The following is a 14,734-nucleotide window of genomic DNA, read 5'->3' on the forward strand; positions in this document are numbered from 1 at the left end:
GACCTAGGTCCATTCTTTACAAAAAACGACATAGGCACTTAGAAAATATTTCTAAGTAAAACGTTCAAATGGCGAGTTTTCAAAAAAGTGCCAAAGACATGATTTAACAAAGAATGACCTAAGTCTATTCTTTACAAAGAACGACCTATGTCCATTCCTCGCAAAGAACGACCTAGGTCCATTCCTCGCAAAGAACGACCTAGGTCCATTCCTCGCAAAGAACGACCTAGGTCCATTCCTCGCAAAGAACGACCTAGGCACTTAGAAAATATTTCTTAATACGCCTAAAGGGCAAGGCTTTGGCAAAATGTCAAAGGCATGATTTAACAAAGAACAACCTAGGTCTATTCCTCCTAAAGAACGACCTAGGTCCATTCATCACAAAAAATGACCTAGATACTTCGAAAATATTTCTAAATAAGAGCACACGAGCTACTTGAAATGGGCCTACGGGCAAATGCGGAATGGGCTTACAGGCAAATACAGATTCTACGGAATGCGCCTCCGGACAAATACATATTCTATGGAATGCGCCTACGGGCAAATACACATTATACGGAATGGGCTTACGGGCAAATATAGATTCTACGGAATGCGCCTCCGGACAAATACACATTCTACGGAATGCGCCTACGGGCAAATACACATTATACGAAATGAGCTTACGGGCAAATACACATTCTACGGAATGCACCTTCGGGCAAATACACATTCTACGAAATGCGCCTACGGGCAAATATACATTCTACGGAATGGGCCTATGGGCAAATACACATTCTACAGAATGCGCTTATGGGCAAATATACATTCTACGAAATACACATATGGGCAAATATATGCATTTTACGGAATGCGCCTACGGGCATAATGCACTTACAGGCAAAATGTTGCAAAATCAATCTTCTTTGTAAGGAACGAATATAAGTGCCGAATTTAAGTTAAAGTCCATTAAAGGTTAACAGCCCAAAAACATGACAAATGTCCAAAGATTATTTGTCATGAACAAGCTTGACACATAATGACATGTGTCTTTATGCATGAGTTTTGCAAACACTTGTCACTAAGACAATGCCACGTGTCATGATGGCACCTCAACCTCATAGATCAAATTGCCTATATAAAGACCAAGACTCCCCATTTGAAGGTAAGAGAAAAAGGGTAAGGAAATGTTGTCATTCTCTCTCTAAATTCTCTCTTTACAATCAAATTTAAAAGGCTAACTTGAGTATCGGAGGGTTATTGCCGACAACCCCAGCACCCTTTGATAATTGTTTCTTTTTGCAGAACAATTAACGACAAGGAGACATGTAATTTGAGACACTCGCCTCAAGGAAAAAATAAGCCACAGAACTCGATTTTGAAGAAAGCCCGAAACACAAATCAATCGCTGTACATTGAGCAAAAATTTTGCATCAACAGGTTGAAAACCTAATTACGTGAACACAAATTTCTAATCATATTGTCGATCATCCTATGTATGTCCTATGACTTCAGTGATATTTTACACTAATATTTCGTAAGAAAACCATGTCACAATACAACTGTTATTGTCTAATAAAATTTTCACTGGTGCAAAGACGTTCAATTATATCAGTTAATCATTTGTGATTAATTAATATTGTGTGATTCTGTGAAAAGAAATAATAATAACATCGTGTGTTATGTTAGACAATATATAGATTTATTAATGCACCACACAAATTTTTACTATTTATATCATCTTATTGTGTTTAACGAAAAATAATCTTATGGAATTTTGAAATATTACTCAAGATATTTGCCTGACATATTTGAGCAGGGACTATCACATCAATTAACATATTACAGAATATTAAAATTAATAATACAATAATAAGAATTTTATGAAATGAATTAAAGTGTTGAATGCTTTATGATCCTTTAACGAAAAATTATCTTATGGAATTGTTTTATTTTGTTTGTTGGAATTTTTTTTTTTAATTGTACCTATTCATATCTTTTTGGTGTTTGTCAATCGGCTAAACATAGTTAAGAAAAGAGATATTATTATTGTTAGTCTAAAAGATAGTCGAAGGTATTAAATACTTTCTATCAAGGATTAAATCCAGACTTTGCATTGTTGTCGTGTGATTTTTAATAAAGATTTAATTTGGTTCGAATTTTTAAAGTCCTCTTTTCCAATGTTTGTTATGTTTTCGAATACAGTTCCAGCATATCCTTTGTGTAAGTGGTCATAAATTATGGCATTCATAGTTGTGCAGTATTCCTAAGTAAAATTACTCATTCAACTATAGGATCAGGATTCTCTCATGATCTGATCATGTTCTGAGCAAATAACTCAATCACTGATTGGGTGTTAAAAAATAAAAAAGTGAAAAAAGTTAAATCTTATCCATACACTACCATTAAAAGATACATGATAAAAAAATCATTAAAAACTCAATAATGCTCAGATCAGGAGAATATCCTGATCCTTCAACTATAAACTTTCTAATTAGTCATAAATCAATATAAGTGGTGGGTTTTAGTATTAATTTATATTTCATGACACATTATATAATATTAAACATCATGAAAGAGATTTCTCTTATTTTTATTTTATTGTTATTATTGTTTTTAAATAAGCCATTGCGTACCGTCTAAAAAGAAAAAAGAAAAAAAGAAAAAAGGCCATTGCATAGTGAGGTAGATAAATGCAGTCGTCTATGGATCAATAAATGCAGCCATCTCCCTTGAACTTACTCGCTCTAGCCCACAACCTCATACAGCCCAGACCTAAATTTGTTATGGGCATCGCCGCTGAGTTTCTCAGATTGAATAATCCCAACTCAAATAGAAAATAATATCTCTAGACGAGATACCCACCTAATATTTTTTATATATTATTTTATTATTAAGATTTTTTTCACAATTATATTTTTATTACGTGATATTTCAATTGTTATCATTTTACTACCAAATAATTAATTTCTTTTAAAAAATGATGTAGTCACAAGGCTGTTTAGTGTATTTTAATTTGATAAATTTAAACAATAGTGATAATTTGATATAAACTGAAAAAGATAAATAGTAATTTAATAATTTCCCATAATTCAGGTGGTAAGTAGATAAATTTTCAATAAAATAAAATAATTATTTAGGATTATTAAATTAATTATTGTAATTGATATGTACTTATTAAATTGATTAGCTAAATACAAATGTTAAAAGAACAAGCAACCAAGATAAAATAGTTTTCTTAAAATAATAATTTATTTTTATAAAATTTATTATAATTTATTTTGATTTATTAAAAATGATATAAAATAAATATTATAATAACATTATTTTATTAATATAAGCAGTTATTTTCAAAAGTTTTAATATTGAAAATATTTTTTAGATTTTTTTTAATTTTAGAGGACAAAATCATTTATCTAAGCACTAAGGGTTAAAATAGTCTTTTAACAAAACAATTATTAAATATTCTATTATTTTTAATATTTAGTGGTAAAATGTAATTATCAGAAAATTTGAGTGATAAAATAATATGTAAGAAAACATTAGATAAATATTTCTGAGTATCCTTTCTAAATTGAAACTTTGAATTCTAATAATTATAAAAGTTTGAAGAATTTAATATTTTGTGTTGGTTAACTTTATTATGGATCTGTTAATATTGTAATACTGATTAATAAATGAAATATCACACATTCCACCAAATTTACAACTAATATATATAGTATATGTGGTACTAAAAAGATGGCTAAATTAAATAGTAATAGTGGAGGGAGGAGGGTATTTCGTTGTGACAAATGACCCTTCTATAATAAGTATATGATGCTTCCAGTGCACAGAAAAAATTTCGACTTTAAAGAATACAATTTCAGTGATCAACATTCAAGTTTCAAGCCCACGAAATTTAAGTTCTATGCCTCAAGAATGGGGACTGTGAGTCTGACCAAAAGTATTCTTTCACACGACGAAACCTATTTAAATATTAAAGAATGAAAAAAGGAAAATCAACCATTCAAATCTCAAAATGCTGACACTGTTTCTTCATATTTAACTCCAATCTCCTTTTTTTGGGAAGCAAGAGGCTCTATAGATTCCCTCTTTTTGGAAAGCCACAAACACTTATTATATAACCCACAAACTCATTTCTCATTTTCTTGTTCACAAATAATTCATTTGTGAAGTTTCGGCAATAATGGAGGAATTAGAAGAAGAGCACGGTTTTGAAGTGAGAGAGGAGTTCATGATTGCACCAAATGGTGCTGCAAAGCCTTCAAAGAGACTTGCCTGTTTTCTCAAACCTTGCGTAAACTCCGTTAAAGGGCAAGTTTTTGAGTTTCCTTCAGATTTTTTGTCCTCCTTGCCACCCACGTTTGAACCCAAAACATGGCGTTTAAATGTAAATTTTCAGGGATGGAGGTCACCGCAAAAGAATTGGAGAGCATGGGTTGAAAAGATGGCTCCTTTGCATGAATATACATGGAAGAAAGCTGGTATATATGATGCAATTTTAAATTCAACGTATGAAATTCGGAGAAATTATGATTTGATTGTTGGGCTTGCTGAGAAATGGTGTCCCGAGACTAAAAGTTTCATTTTTTGTTGGGGTGAAGCTACAATTACTTTAGAAGATATGATGATTGCAGGGTACTCTGTTTCGGGTTCCCCCGTTTTTAGCCTTCTAGAAACAGATGAGTTATTGGAAACAGAAGAGAAGTTGAATCAGGCAAGAACGGAACTTACTAGAACTGCAGCTAGGAAGGCATACCAAGGAACGTGGTTGAAGAAGTTCATGGACAGTGAAAGTGAAATCGAACATGAAGCTTTTCTTGTCTTGTGGCTGTCAAGGTTTGTTCTTCCAATCTCCTCTAGAGTAAACCGTGTAATTAGCAGAAATGTGTTTCCTATTGGTGTACATTTAGCGAAAGGCACTAGAATTGCACTTGCTCCAGCTGTTCTTGCTAGCATTTATATTGATTTGAATTTGTTTAAAGAAAAGATTGCTTCTTTAAGCGTGGTAGACAAGTGGGAGGACAAAGACAGTAAGTTAGAAGTTACTACATGGTCTCCGTTCCAGTTGCTCCAAATGTGGGCATGGGAGAGGTTTACTGATTTGAGACCAAAGCCTAATTTGATTAAAAATGGTGAGCCAAGATTTGCTCGGTGGCACAAATTAATGATCAATGTTGAGAATGTGAGGACAGTTCTGGATTCAGCCCAAGGGAGTTTTGATTGGCGTCCCTACACAAAGCCTCTAAACAACTGGAAGCTGCTTACGTTTTATGTAGAAAAGGAAGTAAGTGTATCAGTTGATGGTGACTTGTCTGAAGAATTACAATCATTTGCTAGATGCATGCGTGTCTCGGAGCTAGTTGGGTTTGAAAAGGACTGCATAGAGCAGTACCTTCCACATAGAGTAGCAATGCAATTTGGGATGGACCAAGACCTCCCAGCTTGTGTGGCTCGAGCAAATGACAGTCCTGAACTAGCATGGAGTTATTACTGTAAGCCTATCACTTACACAAATTTGTGCATACCGTCTAGGCATTATGAGGCAGGTGTTACCACCCAATACTTGAAGTGGTGGAAGCAATCACTGTCACATTTGCAAGGTGCAAGCAATGGTGCTTTGCCAGATAAAAGAAAGTGCTGGAGTTCTAAGATAATTCCAAAGAGACCAAAAGGAATGATAGAGGGTAGTTCCATTGGTTCTACAAAGGCCCATATGAAATTGAAGGGAAAGAGTAAAGGGGATGCTGTCCCTACTAGCCCTCATTTTTCTGTGAAGAGCTTGGAAAGATCACCAGAGACATCAAAAATGAATATCAATGATGCTGATTCCTCTTCTCCTCTGGGGTGTCCTGTGAAGAAAGATAAAAAATTACTTGAGTTTTCAAAAGAAAAGAAAAGGGTTAGTGGTGGATCTGCCTCTGCCGAGTTACATTCAAAAAGGCTATCACTGAGTCTAGAAGTGAAGAAGGAAGCTAATGACGCACCTGTTCCTCCTGGCTTTCCTCCCAAATCTAATTTGTTGGCGGCAAGTGATTCCACTAGTGAAGATAATCTGACCATTGGAGAACTTCTCAGGTCTAGGAAGAAGCATGATGGTTTCTGGAATGAAGAGGTCAGTAGTGCTGAAAGTTGGCCGAGTCAATCTGACACTCTTTCTTCAACTGCCGTGTGTGAAGTTGTTAGAGTTTTTGAACCACAGTTGCAGACAGAATTGGTGGAAAAGAGTAGATGGAATGAACCATCAGAAATATCTATTGAAGATTCAACTGAGATTCAATTGGTTAATTCAGCTCATGATTTGGTGAGGATGCAGGGTGGTGATAGAGATGGCAACATTAATGACAATGAGATAAGTGAGAGACCTGAATTGCATCTTGAAGAGTGGGTTAGTAGGCTTGAGAGGATCGTTGCAAAGCTAAAAGCCAAAAGATTTGGACATACAGGCCAGCTTTAGTATCAGCGTTCACTCATCTTCTATTTATATAGTTTTACAACTTTAGCTACACATGTCAGATTCGGCCACTGCCATTTTGCTTTGGATGATGACGAATTAACAACTGTGCAGAATAGCCTTAACCGCTATGAAATCTGATAAGTACTGTGGTTTTGTAATATTTGCTGAAGAAATTTGATGTTCAGCACGTCACTTATGTTTCCTAAGCAGCCACACATAATGTGTGTGTTATTTGCAAATTTAGATTCAGCCGAGTATTCTCCTTTGTGTATCTGAGATCAATGTCTGAATTTCTCAGTTGAAATGCTCCCTCTGCCTAAAATTGAGCTGCTGATGATATACATACATGCTTTTGCTTCTCCTATTTCAAATTTTGGCTCTTTAACCACTGGTTTCTTATAGGGGAACTAGCTGTAGATTATATGTATATGGTGGAGTTATAACCAGCCGTATGTTTATCATTTGACAGCAAATTCCCTTCAAGTTAGACACGGATTTCCATTTCTTGAGAAAATGATGTATTGAATCCTTGTATCATACTGCTGTAATAACTTTCAGCAACAATTATTGATAGCATTGTTCAAGTACATGTATCCTTGTCTCACCTTTCATTATGCCTTTAAGAGAAAGACTTAATAGACCCTGAGAATTGAAAAAACAAGAAATTCTCAACCTTCATCATGGTCTCAAAAATTGTTTGCAGAATTGAACTGATCATCAGCTCACAAATAGCAATTCTAGCGATGGCTTTTCCAAGCATGAATCCTAAATCAATGTTCATAAGAATTTCCATCAAGCTGAGATCTCACTTGTGTGTTACTTTATATTCCTGCTAAGTGATACTTGCAGCACTGATCATGTGAGAAGGGACACCTGAGGAGTTACTTATGCTGCTGACTTGTTCCAAGCTTGGCGTTGAGCCTCCTGATAAAAAGCTTTTGATCAGTGCGACGGCAAGTTTGGGTCTGTGCAATGGTACCTGCATTGATGACCACAACATATTATGGTCAATGCATTTATTTTAATGCAAAACAAAACAAGGTTGGCTCAGTGGCTGGGATGCAGTAGTTTGATCCATTCTGTTGCATAATTGAAGCAAAGAAAGAACATATATGGCCCACAGGCTAGTGGGGAGGCTCAAATCTTTTTCTAGTACTACATTTAGAAACGGGGTTGACCGGGAAAGTAAAGAATCCTGACAATAAAGAGGTTTTAAGGGGGAAAAATTTGAAAAAATGAAATGAAATATGGAGAAGGAAAATTATCTCATATTTCCCCCGAGGTTTGACAATTTATCACTTAGATTATCTTTCACTCAAATGTACTAGGCACTCACCTTGAATCTTGAAACTATTTATTAAACAACTTGCATCCTTTAACAAAATCTAGCAAAAAGACTATTACAACTGTAATATAAAATGAAAGCAATGGCTAATTATTGAATTAGAAAATAATTTACACTTTTTCTTTTGAGATTTATGTGAGATAAACTAGTGGAAATTCCCAACAAATGTACTCCATGCATTTTTAAATAAAATATCACCTTGTATTATGATTGGTCAATTAAAATGGGTGTGTATCAAAATGTTATTAGACAGATGCACAAATGACGTATGGTGTGCTTATTACATGTATTATGTCCTCATTTTTCTCAAACTTATTTCATCAAACCTGTCATGGGCAATTCCTAATTATTCTCATTTCAACTTTCAAGTACCATCTTGAAATGTTTACATATGTAGTTCTCTACACATGACTTTACTAGAATCCAACTGAAAGTTCACCTCAACAAAATCTCAACAATCCCCAATGTGTCTCTATTTTGACTAAGTTTCACTGTAATAACAACTCAACATAATTCTCCCACAAGAAAAAAAGGTAACAATGAACACCAAAAGAAGTTTTTCTCTCTTTGTCTTCCTAGTGTCCACCAACCCAACACTTAAATTAGAGCCTTTTAAGATAATTAGTTTCAATGTTGTAAACAAATTAATACACAATTATAAAAAGGGAAAGGTTGATTTCAATCAAATAATTTTAGGGGTCCTAACCCAGATTTCCGTTGAATTTAATATTTATTTTCATTGCTATTGAAGAACTTAATGCCCAAAATTCTTCTATAAAGTTGATAGACATTAGACAGTCGGCACTATGATTCTCAAAACCTCAGGGGCACCATGTGATAATTAACCTATTGCAGAATAACCAACTTATAGGCGTGAGCGTGATGACAGATGTTAGTACTATGTAAGGGCAGTTCCTCTGATCGCTGGTTATTTTCTTTCTGAAAAAGAATTCAACCACTCACAAATGCTGCCGCAGTCCCTTCTTCAATTTCCAACTCTATATATATTTCTTGGAAAGCCAAATTGTTGACCAAAATCTGTGATGCAAAGTTTCCTCACATTCTCCCTTTTGCAAAAGCTATAAACAAACACAACCCACAAGCCCATTGTTTGCAAACACATCATTTGGGAATTTCGGCAATGGATTTATCAACCGACATTGGTTTTGAAATTAGAGAGGAGCTCATGGTTTCACCAAGTGATTGTGCCAAGCCTACAAAGAGACTAGCCCATTTTCTCAAACCTTCGACAAACTCCATTGAAGGGAAACTTTTTGAGCTCCCTTCACACTCTCTTTCCTCTGTGCCCGCCGCCTTTGAGCCCAAAAAATGGCCTTTGGTTGTGAAATTTCCCGGATGGAATTCACCTCAAAAAAAGTGGGTAACATGGGTTAGAAAGATGGCTGCTTTGCATGAATCCACATGGAAGAAAGCCGGCATACATGAAGCAATTTTGAGTTCAACGTACGAAATCAAGAGAAACACTGATCTGGTTCTTGGCCTTGCGGAGAAATGGTGTCCCGAGACTAACAGTTTCATTTTTCCTTGGGGTGAGGCAACTGTTACATTGGAAGATGTGATGGTTTCAGGGTACTCTGTTTTGGGTTCCCCTGTTTTTAGCCCACTTGAAACAGACGAGCTGAAGGCGGTAGAAGAGAAATTAAGCCAAGTGGAAAAGGAATACATCAGAAGTGCATCTAGGAGAGCAGAGCATTATGCGTGGATGAATAAATTCATGGACAGTGGGAGCGATATTGAACACGAGGCATTTCTTGTCTTGTGGTTATCAAGGTTTGTTTTTCCTCGCTCCTATTGTCTAATTGTCAAATCTGTGTTTCCTATTGCTGTACATCTAGCTAGGGGGACTAGAATTGCCCTTGCACCGGCTATTCTTGCTAGCCTTTATAGAGATTTAAGTTTGTTGAAAGAGAAGATTGTTGCCTTAACCAAGTTAGTCGGTTGTGAAGATGAATATAGTGCATTAAAAATGATTATACGTTCACCGTTTCAGTTCGTCCAGGTTTGGGCATGGGAGAGATTTGTAAAATTGAGACCAAATCCTAATTTGATAAAAAACGGTGAGCCAAGATTTGCTCTTTGGCACAAATTAATGATCAGAGTTGAGAATGTGAGGACTGTTTTTGATTTATCCCAAGAGTGTTTTGATTGGCGTCCCTATGCCAAAACTCTAAATAACTGGAAGTTGCCTGTGTTTTATGGAGAAAAGGAAATGAGGGTATCGCTTGATACTCATTTGTCTCAAGAATTACAATCATTTGCCCGATGCTTGAGGTTTTCTGAGTTGGTTGGCATTGACTGTATAGAGCAGTACCTTCCGCATAGAGTAGCAATGCAATTTGGGATGGACCAAGACCTTCCAGCTTTTGTTCCGCGGGCAAATGATAGTCCTTATATAGGATGGTGTGTTTACAATAAGCCTATCAGTTATGCAGATTTGTATGTGCCATCCCGGCTTTATGAGGCTGGTGTTACCACCCAATATTTGGAGAGTTGGAAGCAATCACTTTTGGGTCTCCAAGGTGAAAATGATGATGCTTTGGCACAGAAAAGAATTCTAACAAGTTCTGAGACAGCACAAAAGAGATCAAAGAAATTGAAACAAACAAAGAAAAGGAAATTCGTTGCGAGGACCAAGATAACGCCAAGGAGATTGGATGGAACTAATGATTTGGATAATTCATTGGAGACTTCAAATCAGAAGAGAAGTACCAATGCCACTAAAAGAGCGAAAAAATCAGTGTACACTACAGAAGACAAGAAGGAAGATAGTGATGCATATGCTTCTTCTGAGTTTCCTTTAAAAATGCTGCCACTGAAGCTAATATTAATGAAAGAAGCTGATAATTCCCCAGTTCCTCCTGGTTTTCCTCCCAAATCTAATTTAGTTCGATCAAGAGATTCAGCTAAAGAAAATAATCTAGCCATTACAGAATCAATGGTATCCAGCAAAAAACAGAATGATTTTCAGAATATGAAGATTAGTAATGGAGAAAATTCTTCAAGTCAATCCCAAACTCTTCCCTCCTTAATTGCAGATAAAGAGGCTGTTAAAATTACTGAGCCAGCAGAAAAGGTTATGCAGAATGAACCTGCTAATGGTGGATCAGAGAATGTTAGGGAAGATTTGACTGAGAGTGGAGAAATGTTTCTTCCTCGTGATATGTCAAAGAATGAGTGCAGCAACGGTGAAGGTAAGAACTTTGTTAGTATGGTACCTGATGAGCTCGAAGCTTGGGTTGGTAGGCTTGAGAGGATTGTTGCAGAACTAAAGGCAGCAAGATTTGGTCATAAAATGCCAGTCTGAGCACAATCATGTTTGTCATTCAGGTATACGAAATTGTGTTAGTTCCAGCACTTTAGCCACACATATTAGATTCAGCTTTTACCAATTTGAAACTGCCTCATGACTTGTTGATCTTAGGAAAACAGCAATTGTACATCAAAACCTTTACCTCAAGCGAACCTGGTAGCCTTTACTCTTGCTTTCTATATGAACACAGATGTTTCACACGAAGTAACATGTGATGCATGTAAGCCACATTTAGAAAATTATCAAGTTCTCTTCTTATTGTATGCGTTATTGACGATGAAAATTGTCAGTTAGACTGCTGTATGGTTAAAAATTTCTGACTGTTATGAGACATTTGAGTTACTGATGATACATGATTTTGGCTTTTCTGCATTTTGATTTCTGCCTCAGAAACATCAACATCTTTTATAGAATAAATTCTAGAATACATTAGAGATACCATGTCAATCATATAACAAATAAATGATGTTATAACATCTGTGTGTTTATTTTGAAAAACCATGGTGGTTATATCAAATTCAAAAGTGTAGATTGTATGCTTATGCTGCATTGATAACCTGCAGGATTGTTGCTTCTACAAGAAATTAAAAAAAAAAGGAAGAAAGAATTATTATTTTTAGTCTAACTAATTGTTGCCGTATGTCTATAGTGAAAGTTCTACAAACATTATTAAATGACTTTGAAAGTATTGAAACGCAGAACTTGGTGAACTTCATTTGCTCTTCTTCTGGTTATGTTTGTTATTTTCGTTGGTACCTAATTAGTAAATCTAACAGGATAGCTTCCTTAGCAAATACATAAATGTGCCTGGTAATAAATTAAAGGGTGTGAACAATGTGCACACGACAATAAATCTTGAAAAACTAAGGCAAGTTAAGATGAGGAGAGCATCCTTAATTTTTTTTTTCATTGTATCGGTAAATAAATGCATTAAAAGAACACGAAAATGGGGGATAGCTAGTATTGAGATATGTGACTTCACAATCTCTAAAAAAAAAAAAAATTATCTCTAAGATGACTGTATATTAACTAAATAATTACAAATATAATATTAGTGTTTTTTTATTGGAATATTTGATGCTACCACCCTCAATACTATACCAAGATTTCCATCAATAATCTTGCAGCTCAAATTTCTGGATCAATTGACCAAAATCTCGTTTAGCACTGCTGGGGTGAGTCAGCTGTTTTTTTATTTTTTTATTAGTCATTTTAAATAAAAATTCATATACTAAGGTGGCGTTTGTTTTTTAACTTAATGACTTAAAGTGACTTAACTTAATTAATTAAGTTAATTAGAGGTGTTTGTTTTTATAACTTAATGAGACTTTTTAGATAATTTTGACTTAATAAAATAAGCCAATTTTTTAGGCTTTTTACTTAATGGAGAAATATGAGTTAAGTCAATTACTTACTAATGTCAAAAATATCCTTACTTTATAATTTATTTTTTATGTCTATCCCAAACTCACCCATAGACATTTACCCCACATAAAAATATCCATGTTTTTTCTTTCTTATATTATATACGATAAAATTTAAAATTTATGGTATTTTATATATTAAAATTTCAAAATAATTATGTATTCACTTGAATATAGTTTTACTTATAAATGTTAAAATATTGTGGTATTTAATATATTATTTATTTGACATTCAAATTTAATAAGAATACAAATGTAAAAGTACATATTTTTAGCTTTTTAAGTTGAAAAAAAAAACAACTTAATACTTATTTTTTGAGATTCAGACAAAAAAACAAACATATTATTCAGATTTAAACATTCAGATCTATTCAGAATTCAGACTAATTCAAGTCTATTCAGATTTCAGACAAAAAAACAAACGCCACCTAAGTCTTACATAATAATACCTGCCAAATACTCATAAGTTCTTTTTTACGGTTATGGTTTTTGTGCGGTGATAAAATGAGTGTAAATCAGTTGTAAAATGGTGCCGTTTTTGGACTCGAAAGGTGACTTGAGACCAACGTTTGATTTCATGTTATATTGATATCTAAATGTCCTCAAAAGCTTACGGCTATTATATGCACAACAGATCAGTACAACTGTACCAGTTCATTTCTTTTCACAGTCTCTCATCATACATTCAAAATTTTTCATTAAAAAATTTCTAAATTGTGTAAAATATTTTACCTCTTTCAAGAACTTTAAAAATGTAACATGAAATTTGAAAACCTTAATAAATAATGTTAAAATGGAATCCTAAAAAAAAAGTTTATCAAATAATAGGTGGATTAATTTGTTGTAACACACTCACTGTTTTGTTTTTAATAGAAAATTCACCCTTTTAATTTGTTTTTAAAAATTCACCATTTTAAGAACTTGCAAAAATAGGTCGGTGTCTACACTCTCTGAACATACTACAACACAGCCAATAGACTGCTACCGCCCAAAGCTTTGTCAGAGACCAAGCAGAGGTGGAAACACAAAAGTGAGAAAACTCAGAAATCCATTTATTCTAAAGCATTGTTCTTGATTTTAAAACAATGGAGGAACCATTAGATGACGGTTTTGAAGTGAGAGAAGAGATGATGGTTTCATTAACTGGTGGTGGAAACCCTACGGAGAGAGTAGCCCATTTTCTCAAACACAACATAAACTCTATTCATGGCCCAGTCTTTGAGCTTCCTTCTCATTGTCTTAACACAATACCAAAAACTTTTGCGCCTAGAAATTGGCCTTTAGATGTGAAATTTCATGGATGGAGGTTACCCCAAAGAAAGTGGCAAGCATGGGTTGGCAAGATGGCAGCTTTGCATGAATCTACGTGGAAGAAAGCTGGCATACATGAAGCCATCCTGAACTCCAAGTATGCAATACGAAAAAACAATGATTTGGTTCTTGGTCTTGCGGAGAAATGGTGTCCTGAGACCAAAAGTTTCATTTTCCCATGGGGTGAAGCAACTATTACATTAGAGGATATGATGATTCCAGGGTACTCTGTGTTGGGTTCCCCTGTTTTTAGGCCTCTCCAAACCGATGAGTTGAAGGAAATAGAAAAGAAGTTGAACCAAGTGAGAAAGAAACTCGATAGGAGTACACATGGGAAGGCAGAACACAGCGCGTGGATGAATGAATTCATGGACAGCGGAAGCAAAATTGAACACGAAGCATTTCTTGCCTTGTGGTTGTCAAGGTATGTTTTTCCATCCTCTTTTTGTATAGTGGTCAAATCTATTTTTCCACTTGCTGTTCATTTAGCTAGAGGGACTAGAATTGCACTTGCACCCGCTCTTCTTGCTAGCATTTATAGAGATTTGAATTTGTTGAAAGAAAATATTGTTGCTTTGATTGAGATAGACCATTGGGAGGATGATGACAGTAAGCTATCAGTTACTCTACGGTCACCGTTTCAGTTAGTCCAAATTTGGGCTTGGGAGAGGTTTATTGACTTGAGACCAAAGCCTAATTTGATCAACAGTGGTGAGCCAAGATTTGCCCAGTGGCACAATAAAATGAGTAGATTTGAGAATGTGAGGAGAGTTTTAGATTCAGCCAAAGAGAATTTTGATTGGCGTCCCTATGCCAAAATTTTAAGAAACTGGAAGCTGCCTGAGTTTTATGGAGAAAGGGAAATGTGGGTTGCTGTTGATGCT

The 14,734-nt window shown here is 34.9% G+C and overlaps 2 protein-coding genes across 4 annotated transcripts in view; one reads left to right on the forward strand and one right to left on the reverse strand.

The window, feature by feature from the left end:
- The window catches only part of LOC102618124 (F-box/FBD/LRR-repeat protein At5g53840-like), a 66,580-nt gene that overhangs the window by 28,213 nt on the left and 23,633 nt on the right, over window positions 1–14,734 (reverse strand). The window lies entirely within an intron of this gene.
- On the forward strand, window positions 8,720–11,464 carry LOC102607230 (uncharacterized). The gene has a single exon (XM_006495310.2). It carries the CDS (start codon window positions 8,926–8,928, stop codon window positions 11,107–11,109), a length of 2,184 nt encoding a protein of 727 aa, XP_006495373.2. The 5' UTR covers window positions 8,720–8,925; the 3' UTR covers window positions 11,110–11,464.

Source organism: Citrus sinensis, chromosome 9, assembly GCF_022201045.2.
Source record: "Citrus sinensis cultivar Valencia sweet orange chromosome 9, DVS_A1.0, whole genome shotgun sequence".
Taxonomy (NCBI): Eukaryota; Viridiplantae; Streptophyta; class Magnoliopsida; order Sapindales; family Rutaceae; genus Citrus; species Citrus sinensis.